Source organism: Myripristis murdjan, chromosome 12 (genome assembly GCF_902150065.1).
Source record: "Myripristis murdjan chromosome 12, fMyrMur1.1, whole genome shotgun sequence".
Classification (NCBI taxonomy): Eukaryota; Metazoa; Chordata; class Actinopteri; order Holocentriformes; family Holocentridae; genus Myripristis; species Myripristis murdjan.
Genome location: NC_043991.1, coordinates 25,269,011 through 25,289,361, shown reverse-complemented (window position 1 = coordinate 25,289,361; position 20,351 = coordinate 25,269,011). Strand labels below are relative to the sequence as shown.

Sequence of the window (20,351 nt, the reverse complement as noted above, 5' to 3'; positions counted from 1 at the left end):
ATTATGACTTGTAGCAAAACAGAGGCACCCTCTGATGATTTTGCTCACAGTGCCAGCAATGCCACATCTTCTACTAAGTAGTTCAGCCCTTTATGACTCAAGGCCAGTAGATTATAGGTGCTGATGCTATAGATTACATAGACTTCACCTCATCCTAACTGCAGTCTGATGGTAGCTGGCATGCAGAGGAGACAGCAGACACACATTAATGAGAACAAATTATAGCTGTAAGATAACAGTAGTTGTCACATAAGAAGAAGGTGTAGGCAGGAGAGTTAGTCAGAGCGTCATGTGGGTGATACTTATGGCTTCACACATTTGGTGCTAAACCACTAACCTCCAAATACCTTTGACTACCAGCTAAGCTCTTCCTATAGGTGTATGTGCAGTTTTTGGTTTAGCCCTGAATGATCAAGACTGTGCAACTTCCTGTCAGAATGACGTATTTCTTTTAATCAGGTGCAGCTGCACATGTGCACAAAATGGGCTTTGCTCATCATGCAAAAGCAGCGAGGCATAAATTCCCTTATCAGGATGAGAATAGAGGATAGTGCCGCCATGACATAATGTCTGTCTTCCATTCAAGCTTCATCTTAAGTGAAATGATTTGAGTGTTTGAAATTTGCCTTCACAGCATTCATACCTTCCCTGAAATGGAGCAAAGCAAAGTCACCAGCATTCTAGCAAAACACCAACTTTGATTTTGGTTGTTGTTGCTCTTCAGAAGTGACTCTGGGCATGACATCATTTCACTTGACATTGTGGCAGCTGATGCACAAACAAGAGGTGCCAACAGGTTCATCTCTTCAGTTGCATGTTGTACAGTAGTTGTACTAAATAATCCAATAATCCATTCGATGGATCAGTATCATTGCATATTTGTGAGAGAATTACATAATGAGCCACATCATTCAGCTGGGTGTGTGTAATGCTGCCAAAAGCATATGTGGTTTGCACATTACACATTACACTACATTTACACAAAAAAAAAAAAAAAAAAAAAAAACACTATTTAACAGGATAAGACATTTATTCATTCTATTTAATGAGGTGAGACATTTATTAACATTGTAAGTTAGACGACAGCAAAATAGCCTGGTCGTAACCAGACTGTTACTTGTAAATTAAAATGTCTCATGTTACTTAATGTCACACAGATTACAAGTGACTCTTGACTAGCAGACTGAGACAGAGTGGATCATTCAGTGTTCATTTACACACAGGTCATCAGGTGTGGTGATAAAGCAAATGGTTTAGACGGTCTTCATCTAATTATCTTTCCAGACACCTCAGGTGATTGAGGAACTAAAGAAGAGTGGCAGATACACAAGGAACTGCCAAGCATGAGCTCAGCGTCACCAGGCGTCCTTGTTTGTAACTGGGATGGAAACTTGTACCTTTGCCACATCCAATATGGCACTAACTATAAACTGCCAGGCTAAGCAATCAAACAAAAATGTGCTTGGAAACTGCTACCTACGTAGACATGTCACAGCAGAGAGTAAACTCAGGAACTCATCGCCCACTTGAAACGCCTCTTGAAATGCATTTAGAAATGTCAGAGCTCCACTGGACAGACCATTATCACTATGACACAAGAAAACACGCTCTGAAAGAAAACATTTTCTGTGCATTTCTCATCCAGAAAAAAGTGTTACTTCATATTTTTTGATCTTCCCCAGTTGATCACAGCTCTATTAAATGACCATGACCACCTTGCTCATCTGGTGCTTGGATACTGTCTAAACCAATATTTGTGTTCACTTGTAACAACGCTGACTAAGTGAAGTCAAACCAGTGAAGTCATTGTGAAAGGTTCATTAATCTACTTCAATCAAATCATTCTCAAACACAGCCCCAAATCTGTTTCTCTGAGTGCAATATCACAGAGAATAACCTGGACTAGATAAAAAGAGGAGAGAAGACAAGAGAAGAGAAGAGAAGAGAAGACAAGAGATGAGAAGAGAAGACAAGAGATGAGAAGAGAAAAATCTTAATAAGCAGATAATTTAAGCTCCTCCTCCTCACTTGTTTATTTGTGTATTCAATAGATTACATATTTACAGTGGCATGCTAAATCCTAAGACTTTCCGATAATATTAATATTTAATATTTCTGAGGCCATGTCACTGTTCACTCTTCCATTATTGACATGATCTCTGAGTGTCAGCCCCTTAACTCCAGTGTCTGTGGGAAGAAACGGCGTTATCGCACACCAACAGGATTCTGACCGTGTTACAGTCCAGCTGACTGAAACCAAAACAATGGATTTAATTTCCTCCCAAACTTTATCAGCGCTGACATAACTTCAGGCCACTCTCGGGCAAATTTGCAGCTGAAAAAAAGAAAAAAGAGGCACTTAAAGTGAAGAGTCACACCCTACATCGAACGCACTTGCAGGTATAATAAAGATGTCAGAGGGGAAACAGGTGAAAAAGACATATAGCACAATGACATCCTATTAACATTAAAAAAAAAAAAAATCAACCTGTCTGGAACTGAGAGCTGACATTTTATCAAATTAGTGCTGACTGCATTAATGGAAGGAGGGATCTGATTCCACTGGGAAGTGATAAGTATATGTCTGTACATGCATATACAATTTACTTTTGCATCTGTTTCTGTAAATTATTTCAGTCTCATATTCATTGTACATACTGCTTATTGTATATTTAATACCTTTGTGACCTTTTTCTTGCTTTTTATACTGAAATGTATGTGTTGCCTTTTTTTAAGTTTAGGAGCCACAAGTTGAGGAATGGGCTTGGGGGAGGCAAAAATATATTTATTGTATTTTTGCCTTTTTCGTGATAAAAAAAACAGTACCAAAACCAACCAACCAAAACAAAACTACACTAAAAATAAAATAACTGGAGGATGATAGAAGAGGAGAGGGAGACGTACTGCTAAATACAGAGATGGTGGGCTTCACTACCACAGCCACTCCAGGCTCATAAATCAGGTGAGAGCTTTAAAGTCTGAAGACTTACAGCCCTTCCTGTCACAGCCTTCAAACATTCAATGAATCAGTCTGATCTGATGCAGCATTCCACGTGCTCACGATCATGTTGACAGAAACGCGCTGTTCTCAGACCTGCGATGTGAGAGGCTGCAGGGGAAAAAAAACCTCAAAATCTGAAATAAAACGAAAGGAAAGTATCTCACTCCTCCGAGGAATGCCGAGGATCTAAATCAGTTCACGCTCTAGTAACCCTTCAGCACGTCTCGCTGTCTCTCTCTTTGTAGTAAAATGACTTCCAAAGACATTAAATGACACATGGCTTATATTTTACAACTGTGCATTCATGTGACAAGGTGAATGAGCATCCGCTAAATTGATTGGGAAATAGCTATCAACTTATAAATAAATCACACAACAGGGAAACATCTGTGTGCCTGATAGTAAAAACAGAATTCAACCCAAAGGCTTTAAGCAGCTCTGCATCTAAATTTAGCTCACTCTGACCAACTGATGGACCAAAAAGCTTACACTAGTTAGTTTATAAGCCTAAATGTAAACTGTCATTCATAATTTCCTACAGCTGTTTTACACATCTGACACACAAACTGTGTTCTGCATGATGTCTCACAATCCTTGGACTTATGAGGACTGAGAGAAACAGCGAATACGTTTCAGAAGCCGTCACTCACAGGAACAGCAGACAGACACTTAACGTGCAGGTAAGCTGTGATCGGTGGCGTGTGTGTGTGTGTCTGTGTGAGACAGAGCCAGAGACAGACAGGGAGAGAGAGTCTTAGCGTAGGTGTTCATGCTGTTCATGTGTCCATTGTAAGTTTGGTCACCCTGGTTCCACACGCGCTGATTGAAGCCAGATGCCCCTCTTCTTTGGAGCACCAAACCAAAACCACCTGTATCCCCATCTCCGTTAGGAATTTACAGAGATTAAATGCTGCCACTACAATAACCACATGTGGGCCTCTGAGCCATGCAGAGGCAGCTCCGATAGCACAACATGGGATCTCCCAGTATGGTCTCAGGATCACTGGATGGCTCTTGCCCCTGTATAACCCAATATGGGTCTCTCACTTTCTCTCTCTCTCACACACACACACACACACCACCCAAACACATACATACACACATGGTACAGCCCACACTACTAGACACAATAACCATGGGCAAAATGGGACCAACATGGGACAAATTTACAGAAACATCTTAGGTAAGTAAATGAAGCCATCCTAATTCAAAAACAATCAGCCTGAAAGCAGATGCGCACCCACACGGCCGACAGACGGTGCCAAGTTCATTACTTAATGAACAGCGGGAGCAGATCGGCTGGGTGTTAATATGCGGTTGCAGAGAGGTCTACCACCAGCGGCTTGCAGAGAGGGCTACCACCGGTGTGACAAGGATGTGTCCGACCTGTGTCTGGGAGGGAGGCCGATGCACGGGATTACAGGACAAGTGAGGAGGCATCAGTGTCCTACAGAGAACCTCTGTCTGATGAGATGAGCCTCATGGCACAGGACCAAGACAGGAAACTTCTCCTCTGGATGTGATGGCGATGAGAAGGATTTGCTCCAAGTCTGAGTTAGGGTGACTCTTTCTCACATATATAAAAAAGATACACCAGCACACACACACATGAACACACTTTCAACATTAGATTTGAACCCACGTATTCAGACAGTATCACAATTCTCAAATATTTCACTTTATTTCGAGATGTACAGTTTTTGAATCCTCCAGTACAGGTGACAGCGCCTCTGCCACACAACCTGGGCACCAATGAGAGCTGAGGAGCAGCTGGCACCTGATAGGTCTGTGATTGTCACGCATCAAACAGCCAGCGGTTAGACATATCTAAGGCTACCGAAACTCAAAACCATGAGCTTACATGACAGCCTAACTCTGCACAGATACTTCAACTACAGATCAACATGCAAGCCTTTTCTCCCCAGAATCAGGACTTTTCTTAGGTCTTTCCTTACAGAATCAAGATCTGTGACACTGGGCACATTGGAAAACATAACCACCTCATCATCACATGGGACTTTTACACATTTTTACAATACTTGGAAGGCACTCTCTGGCATTCGTGGCAGTTAAATCAACAACATATCATGTCTGGCAATGTGTGGGCCCTTTCACACTTTACAGCCGTTCACAATGTGTGTGACAGATTCTAATTATAATCCAGATTCAGCGGAAAGCGCATTACGGGTGATGGTTTTCAAGGGAGCATGGGGATAGACTGAACTTAACATCTGAAGACTGCAAGCACGCACACAGATACACACACACACACACACACACACACACACACACACCACATTTTATCTCCAGCTGCATCTTTAACTCAATTCTCTAATGACGGTCACAAGCCAGCATCACATGTAAGCATAGGAATCTGAGAATTACAGAGAGACATGCACTGTTTACTTTAGTCTCTCACTATTTTCTCTCTTCTTTCCCTCTCCCTCTCGCTCTCTTTCCCTCTCCCGCTTGCAGAGGAGTGGATCCTCTTAGTTAGCCGGTACTTTCCCTCATGTTTGAACGATGTGGACATGACCTAGAAGTTAATTCACTACTGCTGCTCTGGAGCTGAATCTGATAGCACAGCCTCACCAAGGGACTCCCACTACCAACATGCACATATTCATTACAAATACAGTACCCCACTCACAAGCCTGTTAAGCTGCAATGTCAATATTAAATAAAGCTCATTATGTCCTTTACAAAAATGCACTTTTAAAAATGTTAAATCTAATTGTAAGTGATAATTGTTAGAAATCTCTCCTAAAGGCATTCTGAGTCATAACAACTAGAAAGTTAGTGGTTTCCTCAGAAATATGATACTTGTGAAATCACAAAGGGGAATCATTGCATATATGCATTTTTTTTAAAATAAGTAGTAGTATTTTGTAATGTCTGTATGCACTGTTATACTGTATGTGCTATGCTTCTGAAACCAGCCTCCTACATGTAGAAACAATTACGTGTTCCGCGGTTTCCTCTAGTCAGAATAAATAACATCTGGGCATTACTGACGGAAAGTATTTAGGGCCAGTTTATGGAGGACACTGTGGTGCCACCACCTATTAATGGCCAAGGGGGTAATGTTAGTCAGTAGTCACACACCTAATGGATGCTTTTAGTTGCTTGGTCGTTAATTATGCAGGCTACACAACAGTTGTCCCGTGCGTACACAGAGGTGAGCCGGGGCTGCGACACGGCAAAACACGCGCGCACGAGCTGTCAGTCCCGTTATTTCATGTGGGTAACCAAGCACGAGCGCCCCGTCCCCTTTGGCTTCACTTACCGATGGTTGTTGCTGCTGTTAAGGTGAAACGCTGTCCGGACCGGAGCATCTTCTGGCACTATCTTCCCCCTGCAGTTTCTGTTAGTCCACGGGCTTTTCCTTGTAACGCTATTCGATAATCGACCAAACACAGATCCCCGGCGGCGAAGCGGCTAGATGAGCGATGCGAATTCACAACCCATTTCCTGTGCAGCAGCATCCACGCTTGAAGTGTATGACTGGTTGAATGTGAAGCCCCCCCAGCTTGAGATAGTCGACAGCAGTGCTGGATGCGCCCCCCTTGTCCCGCTGCCGGGCTGAGCTGAGCCCAGAGAAACACGGAGGAGGAGGAAGGGAAAGGCGAGTGGGAGTTGTGAGGAGTTCCCTCATGCAGCAGAGCTTGGGATAGAGTGTAATGTTTTTTTGCGGGGGCTTGGTCTGACTCTTGCCAGCCCATGGGGAAAATCTTACCAGTCATATAAGAGCACTCAGCATGTAAGTGCACACAGCGCTGTCTGGAGAGCTCGCAACTGTCAGGCACTGAACAATGGAGGCTTGTAGACCAGAATTACAACCTCATTTTGACATTTTGACATAATAGATTACTTGACCTGTTGACGATGACACATTTCAAGTCATCACAGGAGCTGTATAAGCATCATAATCCCATTAAGGAATGTTTTAGTACACTTATAATTCACTAATCTGGCATATTCTGTGGCTGCTGTAAGTAACATATTTATCACTGGAGCCCGTATTCATTTGACAGCAGCAGTGGTTGCAATTGCAAAACTTATAAATTACAAATTACAGCAAATGAAGATATTTGCAGCCCTGACACGAAGCATTCAAAAGACAGCATTTTTCATCTGTTAGCTGAACCCATGTAATTTCTCAGATGAAGACAGCTATTAATGAATCACTTGAAACTTGATCCAAGAACTTGTCCGTTACAATTTATAACTGGAGGCCAATGTCATGCAGCAGTTTACAGCTCATAATAAAAGAGGATACATATTACCACGTGTCACGCCTCACAAAGATGGTTTTGATCTCACTTTTTGATCCGAGCTGATATTGTCATCCTGGTTTTGATCTGACTAATGACTTTACTAAGACGTATTTACAGGTCACAACAGCAGCTCATTTGATGTCACTTTACTTCAGATAATATCACTTAATGGATTACTTACAGACATAAGACATGACAACCTCATAGTCTGGTTATATCAAGTTCATAATGCATCATAGTGTATAATGATGTTTTCTGATAACCGATGTAATTCTAATGAGTTATAAAGAAATAAATATATAGACCACAGCTGTAAATCATTATGCTCTATTTATATGGCACATATCAATAAAGAGTGAACAAAGTGCTTTACATAATAAACACAAGGCATGAAACATAAAGAAGAAGAAACAAACAGATAATAACATGATGTGAAAGAATTTAAACAAGGATAAGAAATATGGCACAAGCAACACAAAGGTTAAAAGACCGATTGAAATGAAACATTTACATGAAGTCAGGTTTATGAAAATGAATGTTCATAAGATGATTTTAATCTTTGCATCTTTGAAACAAGGTTAAAACAACTATATATAAAAAAAATGAGTAGTACCTAATACCTTTTAGGGAAGACAAATCCTTTAATGGTGGTGAGGCAGCTGTTTATGTGAGATCATGCTACCTGTCACAATGTGAAATACCATCCCAATACGTAAACACATTGAATTATTGCACTGAAGATACACATCAATAATGCATTCACTGTGACGGGTGTAGGCCCTCTCTAGATAAGTTAGCAGAGCTTCTCTTTTGTCTTGTTGGGTTTCGCAACCTATTCAAGTGTAAACAGTATCAGTAAATCTATCTTGTTTTATCTAACTGTATGTAACACACTGGAGAAATAGGCAGTCATGGTGTTTTTGACCTTGGGACAACTGATCACTGCCTCAGAGCCTGTATTAGGAGCGTAAAACTGTTTATTTTAAGCCCTCCATTAGCTAATGCAATAGCAACATCTAGCCTTCCTGGGGTCCAGCTGAGGAAGTCTAATTTACAACTTGTTAGTTTCAAAAGAAACATGATCTCCATCACAGAAAGCTATCTGACACTCTAAAAATCCCTGATGCTGAACTAACTTTGTTTTTGCTTTGTTGACATCTTTAACTCAGGTGTGACAAAAAAAAAAAAAAAAACAGTAGACATGTATTGCTTTCAGTAATCATTTTGCTGCCTCCAGTCATTTGTTTGAAAACAATGACAGTGACAGCGAATTAACCTCTCCGCATTATAGATGGGAGCACTGTACCTACAACTCCTCCGCTGCTTATTTTTTATCTTCTTATTAACCAGTCCTTCATTTCTTGAAATTCTCAGCACCACTGATTGTAAAGAGTATTGAGAAAATCTTTAATCTAACTATTACATCAAGTGTATTTCCTAAAGCTTGGAAAAATGCTCTTGGTCTAGTAAAAAAAACCCTAATTGACTAATTATCCTCTTGTTTCTAAATGGTCTTGCCTGGAAAAATCTTAAAATCACTTGCAAAATGATCAACAGAAGTCATTTTTATCTGCATTTTCTGTGTTAAAGTGACACTTAACCCTAAAACAACATTTGACCCATAAAACAGGCTGTAGGCCTCACAGATAAGTTTTAAGCACCAAGGTTCACATAAGAAGTATTTAATCAATAGAGTCAGAATTTTTGGACTGTACAGTATCATTTGACACAGTAAGTTGTGTTTGCAGGAAATATTTGGGGGAACAGGCATCTTGTACTTTCTGGTGCAACACATCCCCATTCAATGGCTGGCCTTCAGCAGGGTGGAGGGCAGAGATGGCTGGACTTGAGCGAGTTGTGTGGTGCGAGGTATCATGATTACTTGAGTGGTTACGATTCTGCAAACCTAAAATGTATTACCATAATCTTAAAAACTGATAAAATACATTTTTTCCCTCTGACTTTTTGAAAAAATAGTATAAACTCAGAAAATAAAAGTGTTGTGAGGTTACAAAGCCATGCACTTTGATTCATTTTCAGTCTGGCTTCATGGCTAAGCATATCAGAGTTTGTGCTTATTGTTATAAATGACATTGTGTCAGTCCTGGAGACCAGAAGGCACTGCACTGCTCAATTTTCCAATCTATGAAAAGCGTTTGATACAAGTGATCATTCTTTGATTTTGCACAAATGGAGCATCAAATTAGTTCAGCCAGTACACTTACGTCACGCAAGCATCACAGCTGATCGGCTATCAGCTGTTAGACATTCAGCTGACAGTGTCAGAGATTCATTGATCGTCAGCTGATCGGCATCAGCTGACTAGCTTTTCCAATCATATTCAAAGAGGTCATCATAAGTTGTCAGTTCTCAGTTTTACTCTGCCGATCTTTATGCCGGTGCCAGTTTTTGCAGGTCCCTCTACCACACCAACATCCGGCTATGGCTATGACTCCTATTTATGCGTGTTTACTAAGCCTAATACTGCTTCCTCTGAATCCTGTATGGTTGATATGATTCACTGTACAGGAGGATTATTGCTCCCAGCAGAATTTGTGTTGGCAGTGTTACTTGACAAGCTGCCTCAAAGAGAACAGTCTTCTCTGACAAAACTATTACTGTTTGCAGCAAATGTTCAACTCTTTGATGTTAGTGTCTCTGAATGAATTTGTCTTGTATTGGTCCTTTGTCAGTGGTTTCAAAACTCCCTTTCTCATGAATAGAAGTGTGTGAAAATGGTAATGATAGGTCAGTTTTTAGATATCACCAAGGGTGGACATTGAAAATCTCAAACTCTCCATTGATGCTCTTCAGAGGCAACTAATTGATCTCAAACTGGCACTAAATACTGTTAAAACAAACCTTTACATATTCTTTAGATAGGACTCCTTTAGGGAAGGTGCCCTATTATTATAGTCCTGGAAAGGAGGTAAAACTTGGGGTTTAAAAAAAACAAAACAAAAAAAAAAAACTTTGGGTTAAAAAAAAAAATACTGCTCTTGTTTCTTTAGCTCCTTTCTTTAACACTGTTTTCACTATTATATTATTGTAGAAAATCTGCAGTCAGTTGGATTTCTGTTTCCTTTGATGTCTTGGTCTTTTCAAGGTTTTAGTGCCCAGTAAGCCAAACCAAGGCTTTAAGTTTGCACTTTTTACTTTACATGGTGCACCACAATCAGGTTAAAAGTGTCCAGTTCCTCTGCATTTAGCACAATAATGCCAAACTCAGTAGCAGTGTTGGAAATTGAATGAAAAGCCTCGGAAAACTGCAGAATTTGAGTTAAAAATGTGAGCACATGTGGAGGGTGGTGGACCAAGCTTGGGAAACAGCTATTGGTTTATAACAATGACCTCAGTCAGTCACATACACATATGGGCCCCGTAACAGATTGTACCATGTTAAAATACTCAACATGATTTAAGACGTCACCAGCAAGTGTTTGTGAGGGGAAACAGACATGATTTTTTTTAAATTAGAATTGTATTTATTTATTTTAGCATTTTAATTAATCTATTAAAATAAATGCTGGTGTATTTGGGCACAGTAACAGATATAACCTCAGCAGAATTGTGAGTAAAATCACCATTTACCAAAGGAGGTCTACATTTCAGGAGGTCTGCTGTTCAGCAAGGGGCCTTAATCAGTAATGGACTTCAAATGAGGAACAGCTGCCAAGGAAAACAGGACAGACTTGAACCTGTTTCTATGTAGAACTGCAAGACTGGCCACCCTTTCCAGAAAACCAGAGATGTTGGTATTGAACAGATGGTAGAGAAAACAGGTGAAGTTGCTTTAATTAAGGGGAAAGAGTCAGCCATGTTTAGTTTATGTAATCACAAAAGACTCAAATTTGATTTGAGGATAAACTCATGACAAATAAATGACTTGGGGGATGAAATGAGAATTTCACATTTAATAAAGCAGACACTATGGTGGGAGCAGAGAGGGATTTGGGGAGACATTGAATAGAAACAAAGTTTTTACTGTTTACAACAGCAGGCTAATTTGGTAGGGGTCCTGCCAAGGATCTGCAGTAGGAAATTGTAATGTCTATAGGGAAAACTTCATTAGGGAAGCATAAGTGGGTCGATGTATTCCCTCCCTCTCCGACTTGTCACGCACAGATTCTGGAGTTCATGTTCCCAGACAGCAGTGGGGCCCCTCTCCTACCTGGTTGAGGACAGGATAAGTCATCGTTATTGATGCAACCCTGATGGATGCACAGTGACTCATGGGACAAATACTGTATCTAGTTAGAAAAGGCAAGACCTTTCTGTGGTGGGTGAGGAGGGGGGCTGAGATTATTTTGTTTTCCGTGTCCAGTAATACGGTGATGAGTGATTTGTAGTTCTCTGACTACTGTCAGAGTGCAAACATGAGTGTGACATTGTCCAGCTTTGTGTAGCCAGCCATAATGTTGTCAAATCTGTGGTACATGTCCCAAACTCATGAATCAGTTAGGCAGTAAAATTTAGAGGGGCCAGATGCAGAAGGTAGGCATCTGGACCATGGATCTGTTGCTCTTGAACATGGAGGTTTTTGATTCTGGGGAGGTTTTGAATGGTGGTGGGGCACACAGTTAGAAAATGGGGAGGACAGGTGTAGTACATTTGGACTAAGCAGGATGGAAGGAGCGGGGATGATGACGTCATCATCCACAACTATCACACAACCACCACAACCAATCTGATGGAAATAGTGGACCACCTCAGGCAGGAGGTTATATAAGTGTGGCAGTGCCATGGTGGGGAACCAGGGCAGGAACTGTGCTGGTAAACAGATTGACAAATTGTAAAATCTTAACAAGTCATTCGGTCTGCGGTTTCCTTTTTTTCCCCCAGAATTTTATGAAATTGAGTGTCATTTCCTTGAAAGGCTTTCATATCTCTCGCTTGACAAGACAAAGCGTGTCACTGCAAGAAACAAACTAGAGAGCACTAAAGCACACACCTCTGCCAGTACTATACCACCGTCAAGATATGGCAGCTCCACATGTTGGACATTCACCAAAAGTTAATCCCACCAACCACCATAATCCCCTTTGGTCAATCATTGTGAAAAGTTAATCAGCTCTCTCTTGCTCCATGCCCAAACTTACCACAAAATATCGTGCAAATCCATTCCTCACTTTTAGACATACCCTTCTGACAAACGGACAGACAGACAGAGAGACAGACAGACAGAAATGAAATGGGGTGAAAACATAACTCCTGTGCAACTCTGTTGGCAGAGGTAATTAAGAAAATCCACTGCAGCAGTCCAAGCAGTCCATAGAAATTCAGATTTTCAGCAACACTCACACTAATGCAGTCTACCATACAACTAGATAACATACATACACACCATACTAAAAGAGCAATATCCAGTGCACATACAAATGATGTTAAATTCCTCAGAGATTTAGGATGTGGATTGCCTCCAGTGAATTAATGTGAATGCTTTCAAGTTGAAGTAATGAAGGCCTGTTCTCCCGCTGCCTCTGAAATGATGTGAACACAGCAGAGGGCTGGCAGCCGGCAGACTAAACAAGGACTTGTATCTATTATTTAAAGATGTGAGTGAGTATTCTTGTGTTTAAAGGGTGAGTATTGATTCCTGTTTGTTTTAAATTGTTTGAGTTGTTACCACATTTGCTCCTACAGATTACACATATAGCAAAATGAGCAGGTTGCAACCACCTGATGACACGTGGCAACCAAAAGTAATCACCCACCCAAACACTCAGTGACAGCCTGGAAAATCCAAGCACTTTCTTAGCCACACCAAGTAACACACTAGCAATCACCAGGATTTGCTTAGCAACCGCCTGTCATTGCAATTATAGCCCAAAACACTCTCAAAAAAACATTCCAAAACCGAAAACACTGTTTGAAAACAACCTTCTAAAACGTGAGGGTTTTCTGAACAACTTTAGAGCGTAAACCTTAGGCTTTCATTGGAAATTGTAGCCTTTGCCCTAAAGTTCATCAGCCTTTTCATCAGTCACATGTCTTGAAGACAATGACATCATCTCACACACTTTCATATCGCATCTGGCTCTAGAGGCATGTAAACATCGCAACTGTTCTTAAAGGGATATACATGCAAATGTTGCATCCAGCCTTATGGGTTAGGTAATGTAAGGTAATGTAAGAATTTGTCATTCTATCCCCTCCTACAGTTTTTATACCCCATATGGTACATAAAAACATGCAGCTCACTACTACTGCTACTGCTTTAAATATTACTTCCACCACTGCCACCAGTGCAACCAGCTCATAACATCCCACTGTAGCAACCACCAAGTGGCACCTTCACAGCCTTTAGTCATCACTCAGCATCTGTGCAGTAACTCCCTATATCATTTGAAACCACCTATTTACAACTCAGCAATCCCTTCTAAACACCAAGTAACTACTTGTTATCAACTAGCGACCACCTTTAGAGACCATTGCAACATATGATAAAATGCATAAGTCCTTTAGAAAATGTATCCAATCTTGTTTGTATCATTGTTTTCTTTCTTTTTTTCGAGTCTTATCTTTCTGCCTGTTTTCATATTTTTGCGGTGCCAGTCCTCTCCATCCACATCCACACACAGCACACACCTGCATGCCTGTATCGATTTCTGCAGCCCCTGAGTGGCAGGAGCGCTGTGAGCCCTCTCCAGCATTGTGCGTAAATATTATGAATTCCTTTATACACAAAGAGCAACAAAACTTGTGATCATTTCATCTGCGAACACACAGAATGAGTTATTTGCCATAATTAGATCCTGTTGTAGCTTTTATTATTCTGTCGGTACTGCTATAATAAACACACACACTATATACAGGATGCACATGTACAAATACACACACAGAGAATGATGCACAGTTACAATATGTTCATATATGTGCACACAACACGTGCAGATACAATGTGTGCACATATGCAGAAGTCACCCACACACACACACATCTGTATCACATAGAATCTCAGGAACTCCCTGTGAGTGAGACAGTTTACAGAGGTCCTTCCTGTCTTCAGCCCTGCAGATATCTCTGACTGAGACTCAGGAAGACTCTGATTAGCTTCCATGTTTTCTGTTTTCCGCCACTCTAGCAGACCCTTCCCCACCCATCTCCCTCCTTCCTTATCCTTTTACTACCCCCCAACCCAATCAACTCCTTTTTTTTCCTTGGTAAAAAATATATGAGCAGCATTGTACTAATCCTTTGTGTTTTCATTTTCCCCCCTGCTCACAGCCCCACACAAACAATCTCCTCCCACTCCTTCATCTCTCCCCTGCCTTTTGTCCTGACAGAAAATATTTCTCTTTTAGCCGCAGAAGTCAATTCTAATGTGTTTTTCTGCTCTGTCCCACGGTCACTTTCTGTGTACATGCATGCTGAAAAAAGCATCAGCAGCATGAGAGACAAGGTTCACTGGCTCCCTAATGACTGAATGCCTCTTTATTCAATTTCACAAACAGTCTCTTTGATATAGAGTTTTTGCCCAGAGATACTTTTTCACACAACAATATCCACCCTGTAATCGTGGCGTAAGTAGCCAGCCTGTGATGCTTTTTGGTGGCATGAGGCCACCGAAAGGTAATGTAGACAGTATTGTGTATTGAGAATAAATGACTTTAAATGAAGAAATAAGCTTTGTTCGTGTAGTCTAACCGAGGGTATTTGTTTCCCAACTGGCTCTTCAGTCATCGAGTTGCACTGAAGCTAAATGGCACATCCCGCCATAAGAATGTTTCCCCTCTGGTCAAAGCTATTTTTGTTGTGCAACTAAGGATGTTGTAATGTATACAAGATGTGGCTTTTGTGTGGTTACAGTATAGTAACAGTTCACAGCAAACATTTAGGAATGTTGATCAGTGATATTGCAATATACATTGTGCATGCAAATTTACATTCTGGCACATACAATACACAAATTGACTCCTGTTGTTTTGATTTATTTATTTTGTTTTTACTTGAGCAGATTTTATGAAAGTCTTATTTATGTTAAGAAATCAATCTGCTGCACTGCTACACTACATCTGGCAATTTTTAGTTAACACTCGCAAACTAATACCAGCAAACATTAGCTACTGTTTCTTAACATTAACCATGACCTTTTCCTAACCTTAACCATAATGACAAGCATTTTCCTAATCTTGACGATGATGATGAACCTTCTCCTACCTTTTCGCAACTTAAACAAGACAACGAACCTTTTCTTAACCTTCTCCATGAGGACGAACCTTTTCCTTTTGGTGGCCAACAAAGCAAAAGAAAGTCACTAAAGTAGCTAATTAAGTAGACCCCAGTCAGTTCGGATTGGCAGTCTCTCCTCCTCCACTCAAGTGCTCAACACCGGAGCCCCCCAGGGCTGTGTGCTCAGCCCCCTCCTGTTCACGCTGTACACCCACGACTGCAACCCCCGACATGGAGAGAACTCTATTGTGAAGTTCGCGGATGACACCACCATCATCGGCCGGATTTCCAACAATGATGAGTTTTCATATCGGGAGGAAATCAACCGTCTTGCAGAATGGTGCACAGACAACAACCTTCTGCTCAATGTCAGCAAAACCAAAGAGCTGATAGTTGATTTTCGAAAAAAGGAGGCAAAGACACACAACCCTGTCTACATCAATGGAGCTGAGGTGGAGCAAGTGAGCAGTTTTAAGTTCCTGGGAATCAACATAACAGAGAACCTGACATGGACTTCACATATCTGTGCCCTGGTTAAAAAAGCTCAGAAACGGCTGTATTTCTTAAGGAAACTTAAGAAAGCAAAATTCCCACGCCAAGTTCTTGTCAACTTCTACAAAGGAGCGATTGAAAGCATCCTGACTGGAAACATCACAAACTGGCATGGGATGTGCACGGCCCAGGACAGGAAGACTCTGCAACGAGTGATTAAAACTGCCCAAAACATCATTGGCACCCATCTACCAAGCCTCAGTGATATCGGGGAGGTGAGGTGAGATCCTAAAAGACAACACCCACCCCAGCCACAGCCTGTTCACCCTGCTGCCGTCAGGCAAAAGATACAGAAGTATTCGCTGCCGTACCACCAGACTACAGAGCAGCTTCTTCCCTCAGGCTGTGAAACTACTAAATGCACCATCTGCACTCCTCCATGTTTAATAATTTTATTTTCTACACAATCAATCAATTAATCAGTCAAGAGGGAACCACATTTTAATTTCACTATACAACCTGTTGTATAATGACAAATAAACTTCCTTGTATCCTTGTATCCTTGTAATTAATTAACATTATCTAGTGTTCGCGCATGCGTGAACGTTAACAGCCACGAGACGTTGACCCAGGCTCTGCCACTTTAGCTCTAAGCCCTAATGTTAACATGCATGCATTTTTGGCTTGGCAACATTGATAATTCAACATATTTGCTGGTTTGCAGAGATGTAAAATGGCAACATTTTATTGATTGATTGATTTTATTGATGACTTGGCTGCACAAATTATGACATCAGTAAACAAGAGCTCTTACGCTGTCAGTTGTTATTGGTCTCCACTACGCCATGGAGACTGAAAGACAGATTGAAGTTAATGATTTTGTACAAACCAAATCTGTTCTTTACTGAGCAGAAGAGAATTCTAATAATAATCTTGTATGCAAATTAAATTGTATGATATCACAAAATGAAAGAACACACAAAGTACACTGACAGAGCAGTGCTTCTTCAGTATGCTTATATATTTTATGTTACATGGTTCAATTGTTAATGTTAACCAGTAAGCCAGGTAAGCAAATTTTACTGTATTTATCAAAGTCGTTAAGGTGATCGGATACAGTGACAGTGAACTGAATCCCTTTCAAATAAACAGACAAGTTAATTAGGTCCACATGTCATCAAGTGGGCTTTGAGACTGTGCAGTATCTAATCTTATTAGTCATACAAAAGCAAATGATACAAACCTGACACAGTAAATGTCAATCTAAAACAGCAGAGCCAGATAAACGGGAAGTTGGAGATGTAGTGATACTAAAGGGGAAGTTAATTTTCAAATGGAATGATGTAATTAATCAAGACGGGACAGAGCACAGAGCGGCAAAGTCTGCTTTCAAAGTGTGTCTCTGCAGTTACAGCCACAGGCCTGCTCACACAGCAACTCCATGCTACATGAAGATGCTATGTAAGAAGTGACTCCGTCTTTGTGAAGTCGATGAATGTGTGAGAAAAAGACCGCTACTCTTGGGTTATGTTGCATGACTATGGAGCTCATTCGCTGGTGGAAGCGGTTGTGGTGCTGCTGGCATGCCCTTGCAATACCACTGGGGATGCACTTTAGAGAGAATTCAAGTCCTCTGTCAGCCCAGTGTGAAACAAAGCAGAGCCATCCCTACTGATTCCAGTTTGATGAGAGCAGCTACGACTGTCCTCAACTTTAACATTAACCAGACGGAGATATTTAGATCAAATATAAATATCTGGAGTTTAACCATTCTCTGTTTCATGTTCTCTCTCCCTCTCTCTCTCTGTGTCTCTCTCTCTTGTTCCACTGTTTATTGTCTTTTCTTCCATTCTGAAAACGTGCTTGCAACATATGCTTGAGAAACGGAGACAGACAGCAACAAACAGGAAATGCCTCATAGGAAAAAAGCAGATGGCAACCAGTGTGATAAGTGTGGCTGTGCTTTATTTCCTGGTTATTAGATATAGCCTTATCTCAGCCAATTACAGGTTATGGTACGCTGCCCGTGAAACTCAGCACTGTGCTCTTGCAGGGAACAAGGCTTCATCCACACCTATCGTGAAAATCCTTATTTTATCGAAAATTTAATTTAAAATATTTAAATACCGGCAACACTCATCATCAACTATAGCGCTGACACATAAACATAATTTTTCGAGACCAGGGCCCTAGAAGGTAACATAAAAGACAAAAAAGAGGTAGAAAATGGATGTTGATACAGTTCATTGGCTGGAGACAAACCCTCGACACGATAAGAACATGGCATTCGCCTCAACCTAACAAGCCAATGATTGTTGTAAAAGTGGCTAAGCTTAGTGAATCCTCGGTTCTTAATTCCATGTAGGGGCGTGTCCGTCTAAATTTGTACACCCTCTTCAAGGTCATCTCCCAATCCCCAAGGTAGGCGAAAACAACAGCTGGACATATGGACAGCAATTAGAGGTCTCTTCAGTCTCCTCCCTCTTGGGGCTCCGTCTCCCCGCTCTGTCCTCCTGACAGGGCCCGGAGCTCTGCCTCACTCTTCAAAGGGCCATCACTGGGTCTCGACCCTTTGACTTTGTCAACACTGGCTCAGAGTTAGGGTTACAGCCTGGCCACTGGCTCTCCGTCTCCCACAGACAAACTAGGCACCTCTGCCCTCCATTACAGCAGTGGTATGGAGAGCCCCTCTTTTCTGATCAGGATTAATGCTCAACACTGAAAGTCAGTAACATGCCTTTGTATAGTGAAACTCTCTGGCCACACAACTTTCCAATTGAAAATCACATAAATCAATACACTGCAGTTAGCAGCAAACAATGTGCCAGCACTTGAAGAAAATGGGTGCAGAAATTGAGAGGTACAGCTGTTTAAAAAAAACAAAAACAAAAACAAGTCATCTTTCTTTTCTTCCTGCATCCTCTGTAATGAGTCTTGACAAGAGTAAACAGCATTGTTCTAGCAGCAGGGTCAAAAGTTGGAAGCCAATATGAGCGCATAATAAATGTGCATGTGAATTCTATCAGAATCTGTCCCCAGACCATGACATCAGTATACATTAAATTGGTTTCCTTGAGCAGATTGTTTACGAGCCAACTCCAGCGTGCAGACGATCTTTTTCACATTTTCAAAGCTGTAATGCAATAAATCACCCTGGTGTAGTTTCACACCAATTTTCCCTTCAAAATCTTATGTGTAGCCATTTGTACTGTAAGAGTCTGCAATTGAGGAAATTAACTACTATAATGTTCCTTCTTTTTCACCAGACATGTATGCACTCACATGGACAGACAGACAGACACACACACAGTTGTGTCCAACATGTGGCACCAGCATTTCAGACAGTTATTGTGATTGGAGGATATCGTATTCTGCTGGAGGAGCTGTTTAGGGCTTGTGATTCCTTGGCATGACATCTGACATGACAGCATGGAGGTCTTAGTCTTAAAAAAAAAAAAAAAAAAAAGAGAGAGAGAGAGAGAGAGAGAGAGGAGGAGGAGAAAGGAGTGGGTCAGAGTAGCACACTGCTGACCACCAAGGCAGATCCCCCTAAAGCTATGTTCACATTTTAGAGCAATAAAAATCCATACATGCTTGGCCACTGAATACAGAGACGTTTTTCTGTGAGTCAGAGTCACGCACGGTCTCATAAGCATCGCAAAGTGGGCTTATGAAATCCAACTTCAAACCCTGAATTGCCGAGCTTTATGTGTGTAGCCAACTCGTTTTACAGTAGCTGATTGTGCTGCACCCATCATCTTTGTGTTATAATGATTTCCAAAACAGTGTTTCAGAATTTCGCAGGTTGCATAACGGCTCCATCAGAGAGCAGAAAGACCACACAAATTAGGCATGGCGAAATGTTCCAAATTTGCCTGTGCCATTTTCAGCCGACAGCATCCAGTGTGTTGGAAAAGCAGCATGCAACACAAAGCTTTTCAGCACCAAAGTGTGACAACTTTACAACTCTGGTTCATAGCACTGAACCTCTACTGTAACCATTTATCCAAACCTGAAAGAAAAACAGCTCTACTTTCACTGTCACTTACTTTTACTATTACTACTATTACTTTACTATTCTATATTGAAATGTATACCTATATTATACTCTAACTTTCCTTTTAGGATCTTTAAACTTGTATGTCAGGCAATAGGGCAACCAACTTACAGCCATACAGAGATAGACATTAGAGTTTTGAATTGTTTCTTTATTGTTTCAACTTGTATTTAATCCAAAATACATCTCAGACAAATCAATGTGAACATACTAGTTTACCATTGAGTTTGCCAAGTTTACTGATTGTGTTTTGATGATTTTGACAGGTCTACTGTGGTGGATATGAATTCAGAGGCATAAAGGGGCCCAAATGCTCCAGTTCAGGGGGTCACATCTCCTGGTATATGCTGTG

The 20,351-nt window shown here is 41.1% G+C and overlaps 1 protein-coding gene across 1 annotated transcript in view; it reads right to left on the bottom strand.

The window, feature by feature from the left end:
• Positions 1-6,659, bottom strand: part of itga1 (integrin, alpha 1) — a 44,578-nt gene extending 37,919 nt beyond the window's left edge. The window contains exon 1 of the mRNA XM_030065892.1: positions 6,288-6,659. Coding sequence (XP_029921752.1) covers positions 6,288-6,336 — 49 coding nt within the window. The 5' untranslated portion in view covers positions 6,337-6,659. The remainder of the gene's footprint in view (positions 1-6,287) is intronic.
• Between the last annotated feature and the right edge of the window lie 13,692 nt (positions 6,660-20,351).